The sequence below is a fragment of the Podarcis raffonei genome, chromosome 4, assembly GCF_027172205.1.
Source record: "Podarcis raffonei isolate rPodRaf1 chromosome 4, rPodRaf1.pri, whole genome shotgun sequence".
Classification (NCBI taxonomy): domain Eukaryota; kingdom Metazoa; phylum Chordata; class Lepidosauria; order Squamata; family Lacertidae; genus Podarcis; species Podarcis raffonei.
The window spans coordinates 79,123,301-79,135,592 of NC_070605.1; the positions used below are offsets into that span (position 1 = coordinate 79,123,301).

General features: G+C 45.5%; 1 protein-coding gene across 1 annotated transcript in view; it reads left to right on the forward strand.

The window, feature by feature from the left end:
- The first annotated feature begins 218 nt into the window (after positions 1 to 218).
- Positions 219 to 12,292, forward strand: part of LIMS1 (LIM zinc finger domain containing 1) — a 72,368-nt gene continuing 60,294 nt past the window's right edge. The window contains exon 1 of the mRNA XM_053384289.1: positions 219 to 510. Coding sequence (XP_053240264.1) covers positions 479 to 510 — 32 coding nt within the window. The 5' untranslated portion in view covers positions 219 to 478. The remainder of the gene's footprint in view (positions 511 to 12,292) is intronic.

The following is a 12,292-nucleotide window of genomic DNA, read 5'->3' on the forward strand; positions in this document are numbered from 1 at the left end:
GACTTCCAGCTGTTGCCCGTTGGGCGGTGCGCTCGCTTATATATATATATATATATTAAAAGCACACTGCTAAAAAGGGGGGTCACGTTGCAAAAGAAACTGGGCTTTTGGAATCGGAGCCTCTGGAGAGCCGGAAGCCCCGGGAAGTGGGGCCGAGCGAGCCCGTCCGCGAGCCACCCCCGGCGCGCACCTCTCCCTCTCCTTCCCCGCGGGAGGAAGCGGCGGCGGAGGGGGCTGGAGCAAAGGGTGCTTGGGCCGGTGACGCGCCATTGCCGCCGCTGCCTGGCTCTCTGGCTCCCTCCCTTTCCCCCCGCGTGGCCTTCCTGTGCTGCCTTGCGGGGGCGGCCCCGCCTGCAGCTGCTGCTGCTGCGCGGAACTCGCCAGCGAGAAGGAGGCAAGGAGTGGAGAGGAGAGGAGACGCGGCGCGCTTTCTGCGGGGCTCGCTCGGGGACTCCTCTGCCTCCTCCTCGCCGCCGCGATGTTGGGGGTGGCGGCCGGCGTGACGAACAGGTAAGCCGCCGCTGACAGCCAGCGAGCTCGTTCCCCATTCATTAATGCAAAAGGACTCGGCTGGGGGGCTCCGTGCGCCGCCTTCCCCAGTCTCCTTCCCGCTCTGCCTCCTCTCCCCGAACAACTTCCCCGCAGGCGGGCAAAAGGCATCCCCGCAGGCAGGAAGCCGGGGATGAGCCCGCCGCGCCCTCCTGCAGCAGCGGCGGCGTCGAGAGCGGGACTGTGCGCTCTCTCCAGAGGGCGCGCCGAGGTTGCGGTGGCGGCGGGCTGGCGGGCGCAATTTAAGGGACGGGAACTGGTCGGGGGGGGGGGAGGGGAGCCACGCGGGAAGAGATGCGGGGTGGGGTGGAGAAGAGGGGCTGTCTGGGAAAGAAGCCGCCTGGACTTCAGCGCATCTGGAAGGGAGCTGAGAAGAGTGTTTTGTTTTGTTTCTGGGCGCAAGGGATCATGGAGGAATGGCGGGATGTTGCAAACCGGGGTTGGCAGGACTTTTCCGCGCCGCAGTTGCAGGCGAGTCGAATGTGGGGGGGGGGGGACGCTTTTGCATTCGAAGAAGGAGCCTCCCGTCGGTCGCACGGGGTGGAGCGGGGACTTTCTAAAGTTGAAAAGCAGTTCGGTTAAGGTAGCCTTATCCTGGGAAGTGAGGCGAGGCGTTTCTGGGCTTGTTCTCCCCTCTCCCAATTCAGCGCGGATTGCAAGGCGACATCATTGAAGGCAGCCTTATTGGCTCAGGATTGTATCTATGTTAAGTGTCGAATTAATATGCTTAATTTCACATTGTGAAGATCTAAGGATGTTAATGTGCAAGTTAAATTTTATAAGAACTGTGATTTGGAAAACCGTTAAAAGGACATGCATGGAAATTCAACCAAGGGGAAGCGAGGAAGTCACTTAACAATGTTAACAAGTGTAATTTTCAATAAGGCTATGATTTATGTTTGTTTGTCTTACGCGTTTGTTTGTTTATAATGTTGTGAAAACCAATAAAATAAATTGAAAAAAAACAACATTGAAGGCAGCCTTGCAAGCAACTCCCTTAAAACAAGGACTAGCCTGCATAACTTTTTATCTGCTCACCTAAGCTGGGTGATGATGGTTGGCTTCTCAAGTGATTAGACTTGGAAGAAAGGAGGACATCTGACATGAGGACATTCCATCACAGACCTTCAGATTAGGGTTGGTGAACAACTGCACACTCATAGCTTATCTTGGTGCTTTACAAGTTTACCTTAAATGATACTTATATTTTTCCAAATGCACATTTGTGACACCAAAAAAAGTCCCAACTGCTTAGGTGTACACCTAGCCTTGAAGGGTGCCTCAAATAGTGTGCACCTCCCTCATAGATAATCTACTTCTAATATTTTTATTTTATTTATTACATTAAATGTTACCCATCCTGCCAAATTTCATTGGCTGTTTATCTAGACAATAAAATACAAGTAAACAGCCAAAAACACTTGAAAAAATGGACATAAAACTTTCCCTGCTTTCCAGTTAGTGTGGAGGCAGTTCCTTTTCAGGCAAGTGACTATTTACAAGCCTATTTTTCTGCATGTTGCTGCTAATAAGTGGAGAGTTTCACAAAGGGCTTTCTTGTGGAACTGTGGCATCTATTCCTTGAAATGTTCTGAAACAAGTGGGGTCTGTTGGAACTTGTGGGAAAGTTCATGGCTCAGTTGCTCTTTAAAATAAGGTCATCCTCACCCAGCAGACAGAGACTTCTGACAGTTGGTTCCCATTCCGCTGCTTCACATTTTGTGTAGCGCTCATGTTTGCAGTGGGCACACTGTGAGAAACATTGGTGCTCCCCGCTGCAAATGCCCGCTGTATGTTCTTAAAACATTTGTATGTCGTGGCCTAATCAGGTCTCCTAAGCACCTGCTACCCAGGTTGTCTTGTCTTAATAGTTTTCCATCGTGAAAGTGTGTATGACCCGTCTCCTTTTCCTCGTGAAGTTTACACTTCTGGAAGAAGCTGAAAGGATTGCATACTTTGTGCATTTCTGAATTCCAAAGTTCCCAGGATCCTAAGTAACAGCATTTCCTCTTCTGCAGATGTCATCTGGTCAGGATACTTTCCCATAACATCTGTTCCCGCAAATAATAATAATAACCACAGCTGCCTGTGGTGCATGAGGAAACTCTAGACTGCATGGATAGGGTGTGAAAAGTAGCCTGAAGTTTTCAATTCCCACTTTTGCCATTGCCCTACGCACATGCTCCGGGATTATCACACTAACTGGGTTGTTGCTGGTAAAGATTATTACAAAGTGCATTCTGTCTTGGTTCTGCAGGGCATAATCCAAGATTCTAATTCTTGGATCCTACCAAATTCTTTGGCCTCCTCTCCTAGGGGCCATAATCAGGGACACCAAAAAGTCTTAAAAGATTGGGGAATCAGTCCATAAACACATAATTACATGTGCAAATATGTACCTATAGATGCAGAGTTAGAATTTAAACGTCAAAGGAGGTAAGCCAATCAATTTCCAATCCAAATCAGTACGGTTCAGTTGTTAAATTAGTTTGCAACCTACCACAGGTCAGCCCAAATCAGTAACCTTCCATTGAAACCCTCAGTTCATTTCCTAACAGATCTTACTCCAAATCAGTTGTCCTTCAGTTATCCCCATTCATTACTCTTCAGATATAGTTACCTTAAATTAACTTTTACCTTCAAATTAATATCCTATCAGTAACCCCAATTCAACTTCCCTCAATTCCGTTTCACTCAAATACATTATGTTAACTATATTGTCAGGTGATCCTTTTCCTGTTGCTTGCTGAGGTTGAACTCAAACTGTGTGGCGAAGGAATGCCCCTCAAAGCATCAATGATTAGCTGATGCTTCCGTCATATGAAGCCCCTTGAAAAGTGCTCTGCAAGACCCAGTGACCACCTGACATATTAACCCCTTGCTCTTGTAATGCCGCGTGGTTCAGGTGCATAACGGGGAGTTCTGCTGTGGAGGAGACTGGGGTGGGGAGTATGCAATTCCATAGTCTTCTCTTGATCTCTAGCTGGTCAAAATATTGCCCTTGTTATTTTGGTAATAGCCTACTGAATGGGAGACACTGACTCCAGAGGCAATAATCTCAGTTTTAGTAACCCCAGAAGCTTGCTGTGGAAGCAAAACATTTACTGAAAGGAGAAAGACAGGATCTTCCCAAATATTGTCCTTGGGAAATATTGGTGGACTAACTTGGTTCATTTTCAGAGTGTGAATGACCACTGTATTTGGTATTGGCAAGACATTTCCATCCTAGTCAAATTGCTTACTCTGGACATGTGAGCTTCTTTCATTGCTGGAAAGATCAGTTACTCCTGCTATTGCATGGCACATCTACCATAGCAATTTTTTTTTGCTCTGTTGGTGACTGATCAAACATTTTGGATGTGCCAAGATGAGTAAGCTAGATTGCTTTTTGGTCCTCTAACATAGGGAGCTGCCTTGGATTCACATAATTGTAGAGTTGGAAGGGACCGCAAGGATCATCTAGCTGTCCAAACTTCTACAACGCAGGAATCTTTTGCCCAACGTGGGGCTCAAACACACAACCCGAAGAGTCTCATGATGTACCGACTGAGCTATCCTAGCTATCTTAGCCACTTTATATGGAGTCACACCACTGGTCCATCTCGCTCAATGTTGTCAGTACTGACTGACAGCTGCTCTCCAGGGTTTCGGACAGCAGGCTCCCCCAGACCCCTTACCTGGAGATGTTGACAATTGAATCTGGGGGCCTTCTGCATGCCAGTAGATGCTTTATATTACTAATCTATAGTCATATCCCTGTAATTCCTGGTGGAATTGCATTTCTGCAAGTGTGAGTACAATGGTGCTATACCAGCGCTGTGTAAGCATTCCTATAAAGTGATAATAGTAAAGGTTAATGAGCCAAAGCCTGGGACACAGTGATTAATTCATATTCTCCAGCAGCATTCTAAATTGCATCCTTCACTACTGGTAGAAGCTTGCTTTCTTGTGGGGAGAAAAATCTGGCGTACGGGTACTATGCACATGTTTTGAATGTGAATTGATTTGTTTAGAAATCACTGTCCCTTGAACTGCCCAGTTGAGTCCAGACTTACTTCTGTTTCTCCCCCTTTAAAGTTAGATCGACCCATATGGGGGGTGGGGACAGAGACTGTAGCACAAACCTATAGGAGTTCTGTGGCCCATAAGCTAAACACACTAGCTTTGTGTGGCTCACCTGGTAAAGCAGGGGTGGGAAAACCGCAGCCAGAGGGCCACATTGTCCTCTGAGCAGCCTTAGAGGGGCCACATGCCAAGTCCAGGGGCAAAAAGCGGGTGAATTGTATCTTTGTACAGGAGGCGAGTTTCTACACAAAGTCACATGCCCCTCGGCACAGTGAGTCAGTACATCTTGCTGTTAACCGGAAGGTTGGTGGTTCAAGCCCAACCAGGGATGCCTGTGGGCAGGATTGCTGCATTGCAGGTGGTTGGACTAGATGATCCTTGAGGTACCTCCCAACCCTACACTTCCTCTATGATTCTAAGTCATATTCTGTCTGTAGAATTTCAGAGGATGAGCTTCACTTGTGCAGACCGGTTACGTGTGATGTGTTCAGAATCCTGTGCAAAAATGTTCTTTGGTAAACACTCAGAACAGGCTATAATAAAGATATCTCAAAGAAGGGAGATTGCGTGCCGCCTTGTCTAACATCCAGTTAACAGGAATTAAATGTATGTTTGCCAGTTGCCAAGCCTTTTGCTTCAGTTCTTTGTCGGTTGTTTGTTTCACTTGAATTGAAAGTTGGGGGCAATGTAGGATGCCTCAAAGTGTTCAGCCAGCTTCAATCCACCAGGGTCATGTTGGGACCGTGAGAATGAACGTAAAGGGGGTGGGGATTCCTTGTCACTGATGTTGGAACTAAACATTTATCCCCCACTCCCCTCCCCAATTGGAGAACAGGCCAGTCCTCATGAATACAGTGGTTGTGAATTCAGGCAATGGGAACTCAATGGGTGGGAGAGCTGTTGTCTATTTACTGGAAAAAATAGAAGCTGTGATTTTATTTTATTTTGAAGAATGGAACTAGGAATATCTCCTGTGGAATTGCCTTCACAGAGCTGTAGTTCCTGGCCAATTCAGATGGCAACACCTGAGAGTTGGCCGTTCAGTGTTTGGATATGAGATTATATGGCCAATTTATGTGGTAATTTACCTGAGTGGGTGGCATCTGAAGCCACTGTCACAACTTTGGCTACCCTGGCCCCGAGACAACATATAGACCTTTAAATATAGTATGCAGTTCTCCTATCCAAATCAGTGCATATAGGGTGAAGGCAAGAAGATAACATTCCAAAATAATGAGTTCTATAGAATCTTCATGAATAACACATATATTGCGATTTTCCTTTCATAGCTTCAACACGTACATGCCGTCATCCCCTGCCCCCAGTGGATCTTGTCTGTTTTTATGAATTACAGTCATACCTTGGATCCCGAACGCCTTGCGAGTCAAATGTTTTGACTCCCGAACGCCGCAAACCTGGAAGTGAGTGTTCCAGTTTGCGAACGTTCTTTGGAAGCCGAATGTCCGACGCGGCTTCTGATTGGCTTCAGGAGCTTCCTGCAGCCAATCGGAAGCCGCGCCTTGGTTTCCAACCATTTTGGAAGTCGAACAGACTTCCAGAACAGATTCCGTTCGACTTCCGAGATACCACTGTACTTTGATTAGACTCTAAACTTAGAGGTTTTTGATCTGTTATCATTGAGATATTTATATATGAACAGCCATTTTCTGGTGATCGCAATTCTCAAAAGTACCTTTGGCAGGGAAGATACAATGGTACCTCGGGTTAAGTACTTAATTCGTTCCGGAGGTCCGTTCTTAACCTGAAACTGTTCTTAACCTGAAGCACCACTGTAGCTAATGGGGCCTCCTGCTGCCGCCGCGCTGCTGGAGCACAATTTCTGTTCTCATCCTGAAGCAAAGTTTTTGACCCAAGGTACTATTTATGGGTTAGCAGAGTCTGTAACCTGAAGCGTATGTAACCTGAGGCGTATGTAACCCGAGGTACCACTGTACCAGATAGTATTTGTCTAGTACCTTTCCTAGGCATGGAGAACCTTAACACTGATTCAGATGTTGATTGTTGATGAAGTAAGATTCCCCATGTCAGTGAACCAAGTCAATTAATGTTTGTGGGATAGCATATTTGAATGCATCTTCCTGAATGGGTGAAGCTGTACCGAAAGCTTTTCTGCCTTGGTGGTCTAAGTTCGTGCACACAAAGAGATTTTAATGTGCAGTGCCTTCACACTTGCAATCCTAACATGCGTGTTGGAGATGGTGAAGTCCAATGCCCATGTTGCTTAAAACCTTCCCTGCAAAAAACCATTGCACTTTTCTTAAATGCAGTGTTACTACATTGCCTAATTGGAAGGATGAAATATGGAGTCTCAGTCAGAAAATCTAACCCTGAGATGTCCCAAAATCGAAAAATCTAGAACTGTAAGTCAAACACAAAGGCTAGCTCATCATTGCTGAGTTGTGGTATGCGGCACTGGAGAATAGGTAAATAATGGATTTGAGGTTAGACGTCGCCAAAAGGAAGCCAGTAATAAAACAGTCTAATTGGTAACACATGGCACCCACATACTTGAGAGTTTTCCAGTTCTGATGCACAGCTATATTGGACCTATAGTAGATAATTGAGACTCCATTTTTCTCAGTATGGAAGTTTTCTAAGCATTTCGTATGGATCTATTGTGTAGTAAATATATGAAGAATTGCTGTGCCTCTGCCAATATAGCTATTGCGTTGGAAGGACACCAGAGTAAGAGAAACTTCCAGAGCAGCTGAGAAGGATATTCCTGCATGTTAGAAGAGCAAATATTAACACTGAAGTCTTGCAGCCACTATTGTTTTAAATGACGAAGTGGAAGTTCTTTATTTGGGGCTTGAAAAAGGATTTGTGAGTAGTGAAGTGTTAGCTGAGATTGGATCGCTGCAACCTGGCATTTGCAGAGGAATTCGTTTTAAAACAGCACTTTTCATTCTTTATGTGCTTGTGCTTCGTTTCTTGATTACCTCATCCTTGTCTGGTTTACACCATTTATGGTGACTATTGGAAAGCAGTTGCAAGACTTGTTTGCAGCCTACTGATGGGAGGGTGTGTGTGTGTGTTGCGCACAGCTGGTGGGCAGAGATTGTATGCACTCATCCCTTGTTAGTCTTGCTTTTTCTCTCTGGATTGTAAACTCCTTGGGGCAGGGATCTATCTCCCTTCATGTAAGTTGAAAATAGCATTGCCAATGGCCAAATGAATGGGATGTTCCCATACTGCGTTCCCAGCTTGTTGGAATTCAGTTTGGGGAAAGGGGAGAGAAATAGATTCGGCCTTTACGTCTGTAAGACCAGGCTTGCCACTTCTTGCCCCCTTGAACAACAGTTTAGCTATACAGTGGTACCTCGAGTTAAGTACTTAATTCGTTCTGGAGGTCCGTTCTTAACCTGAAACTGTTCTTAACCTGAAGCACCACTTTAGCTAATGGGGCCTCCCACTGCTGCTGTGCTGCCAGAGCACGATTTCTGTTCTCATCCTGAAGCAAAGTTCTTAACCCGAGGTAATATTTCTGCGTTAGCGGAGTCTGTAACCTGAAGCGTATGTAACCTGAAGCGTACATAACCCGAGGTACCACTGTACGCAGGAATACAATGTTACTCCATTTTAATTGAATTGTACTTGCACAAGGGTGTTGGGGAGATCAATATATTGTTGTTACCACTCAGAAGATGGATAAACATTGTGGCTGAGAGCTGCCCCTTTGTGTTTGTGGTGCTCTTGGGAACACTTTTGCCGTTTACGCAGACACATTACCATACACTTAAAGCTAAGCTGAGAGCCGGGAAGAACAGTACTTTGTTCAAGGCTCAAGCTGCATGGTGATGTTTTTCTAAGATGCTTTTAAAATTTTTATTTCTGTTAGGCTTACCCGCTCCCCCCCCCCATGAGCTCTAAAGTTTGTAGAGTATATTGTCAGAAGAGTGCTGAGTACTGTGCTTAGAAAATGTTGCTGAGAAACCTCCTTGTTTAACTCATGTTAAACAGTTTGTGATTTTAGTGCCAATCTGTGGAGTTGGAACAATTCACTCCAGCATATTTGCCTCCTGTATTCAAGATTTAACTATGTACAGAACTCGGATGCACATAATCTGTGTTCAGGACCGTATCCAGGATCCTTTTTACCAGTTTGTTAAGTGAGAAACCTGGTTAGTTTTAAGCAGATCACAGCTAATGTAAGAACTGATGTGCTGCTTAACTGTAGCTAAGGTAGGAACAGTGAATTCACTCCAGGAAGGGGACAGACTGTGGGGAGGACACAGTCAAATCCAGTGGCTTACTTCCGGTTTCTTATTCAGAATTAAGAGATTAGCAACTGTGTTCCTGTGCTGGCCATTTCAGTAGTGGATCAATAGGTTGTGGGGTTTGTTTTTTTTGGTGCTATAGCCTTTTTAAAAAATGCAAATTGTTCTTAAGATATATTGAAAAGATAGGTAGTCATAAAGAACTTCCTTTTGAAAATTTAACTTGGTGTTCATGAGTCGCTGTGCAAAACTTGTTCCTTTCTAGTCCGCTGCGATTCCTCCTATCGCCCAAACACGCAGCAACAAAACAGGAACTTCTTAGCTGCAGGCCTTGCTCATTTTCAGCTCTTAAACCTCATGCAAATAGTTGATGTGGCAGCATCACAGCATGGTTTGGCTTATGACTAATGGGGGCGAGGTGATGGCGGACCTCTTGCAGACTTCCTTTTGGAAGTAGATCTGTCCTTTGCTAGGGTGGTGCTAGTTGCTATGGGTCTTCAGTGTTTTTATGTTTTAAAAGGGGAAATACAAGAAACATTCTCTGCCCTAGAATCCATTAGTGCAGGAATGAGTTATGCTTACTTAGTGATAAGAGATACCTTCTGCACTCACAGAAGCAATATCTTTTTGTTATTTGTTAACCTGTTTCGTAGCTGAAGTGGTAGCCCTGTGTCAAGACTATACCACTTCAGCCTGCTTGAATGCTTCTCCATACAACAAGAATTGCACACAGTAAAAGCTAAGCTAGAGCTCTTCTTCCTGACACCTAGTTTTCTCTGGAAGATTTTCCTTTTTTGTATGTGCGCTCAGTCAATGTGAACTCTTGCCTGAAGTGGTATGGCCCAGATACATCTTCACCTTGATGAAAACCAAGCTGGAGAGAGGTTTGAGGAATATGTCTAGGCTTAAGAACTACACAGTTTGCAGCACAAGAAGCTGGAAACTATGTTTTGATCTCCTGATCTCCAAAATGGCTTTTGCCACCGGTGTGGTGTTAGTTGCTGCTTAACTCTACTTTTATTGGAGACATTCTGTCTTCTGACTGCGAGGAAAGCTGTTTCATATTTAAATATAAGGATTCTAAGAACATGTTGTCTTTCTCCACCCTCTTCATTCAAGAATTCCTTCCATTGCTACTGTCCAGGGGCTGTTGCTAATACAATGCCAAAAAGAAGGGAGCAACAAAATAGGACCACTTCTTCCTTTTTCTGTTGGTTGTTTTTAAAGTATTCCTCTCCAGCAAATTCCAGAGTGGGTGTTCCCTTCAGGAATGGGATTTTTTTCTTCCAGTACTAGAAGCGATTTTTACACAGTGCCAACAGCCCTGGCTGCCTTCTGAAACACACTGCTGTCCTGAAACTGATCATGGGCAACGCTAGTAGGAGCAAACAGACTCATGGCTGACTGGCTTTAATTTCCAAATTCCAGACTATGTGATAATGATAGAAACAGATTTTGTTTGCTGCTGCTATTTGGCGTCAGATGTGGGTGTCAGGTGTTTCTCTTTTAAAACAAATAAATCACATGAAGCCATCTGGCATTGTAGTTTTTGCACAAGGCTCCCCGGGTGGTGCTGTGGGTTAAACCACAGAGCCTAGGACTTGCTGATCAGAAGGTCGGCGGTTCGAATCCCCGTGACGGGGTGAGCTCCCGTTGCTCGGTCCCTGCTCCTGCCAACCTAGCAGTTCAAAAGCATGTCAAAGTGCAAGTAGATAAATAGGTACCGCTCCGGTGGGAAGGTAAACAGCATTTCCGTGTGCTGCTCTGGTTCGCCAGAAGTGGCTTAGTCATGCTGGCTACGTGACCCAGAAGCTGTACGCCGGCTCCCTTGGCCAGTAAAGCCAGATGAGCGCCGCAACCCGAGTCTTCCGCGACTGGACCTAAAGGTCAGGGGTACCTTTACCTTTCCCTTTACACCAGAATTACTTGCTGTGAAAATTCTAATTCTTGGCCTTTTGTGACATCATCATTCCACAGAAACTGGACCTCTCAGGAGCTTTCGGGATGAAGCTCAGAGTTGCTAGTAAGCTTAGCCTCATTTCATGCACACCCTGCAAGCAGACAAGATACCCTCCCACATCTGAGCAAAGAGCCTAACACTCATGTTCTCATCTTGCATTGTTGCAGGATAGTGGGGTTTCCATTTGGATGAACCTAAGTTTTCATTTCATCCATTTATCTTGGGCCTGCACAATGTACCAACCCGCCAGCAAAATATGGCAGCCCACCAGGGTCTTTCCTGTTTACACTGTCTGCCTAGGGCTGCAAAGAGCAGCTGGTATAATATCATAATACTCTAGTGGTAGTTTGCATTTGACTTGGAAGGTTGCAAGTCTGCAGGCCTGATTTATCTGTCTGCAGCTCATCTTAAGGATTATCTCTTTGGAAGACACTTTGCAATTCATCCAGATGTCTTCATAGCCCTTCTCCATTGCCCAGAGGTGCCACGTCACTTTGAAACAAGTCATCTTTTGATTTTGACAAAAAGAATGTTAGTTTGCATGACGAAGCTGGGAAAGGTAGTTTTGGCTTAAGTATCCCTTCAGGGATGCGGGTGATGCTGTGGGTTAAACCACAGAGCCTAGGACTTGCTGATCAGAAGATCGGCAGTTCGAATCCCCATGATGGGGTGAGCTCCCGTTGTTCGGTCCCTGCTTCTGCCAACCTAGCAGTTCGAAAGCACGTCAAAGTGCAAGCAGATAAATAGGTAGCACTCCGGCGGGAAGGTAAACGGCGTTTCTGTATGCTGCTCTGGTTTGCCAGAAGTGGCTTAGTCATGCTGGCCACATGACCCAGAAGCTGTACGCCGGCTCCCTCGGCCAATAAAGCGAGATGAGCTCTGCAACCCCAGAGTCGGCCACGACTGGACCTAATGGTCAGGGGTCCCTTTACCTTAACCTTTATCCCTTCATCATTCCCCTTTTTTAGAAACAGATGCTGACAGCTCCTTCTCTTCATCTCCCAACTGGGAAAGTTGCTATGCAGAGCGCCAGACTACTTTACTGCTTTTAGGCAAATGTGCACTGTCAGTTAGATAGAATTTGAAAGAAATCCAAGCTACCAAATTGCTGCTTGGGTTACTGCCATGTTTTTTTTAATCTCTACCTGCCTATCTTAGAAGTACAAAGACACACTGACCGCAAAAGAGGTGGTATCTTCTTAGGAGGTTAACCACTGTAAAACATTTCTTGCATTTTTGTAGCAGCTGCTGAAGATGTCTCCTGCATCTATGCCCATTTCAAATCTGTTTGTTAATTCCCTTCCTTTTCAAGCTTTATCCTGTTCTCTTTCTTTTGATCGGTTGCTTTGTCCTTCATATTTTTGCTACTTGGTGGCAGTGCAGGCCTCAGCTTTGGAAAGCTTTCGTGATTTCTCTTGCTGGAGCTCATGGATGAAGAGTGCAGAAGGAATTGGTCCTCTGCATTGATGCTTGCTGTGTT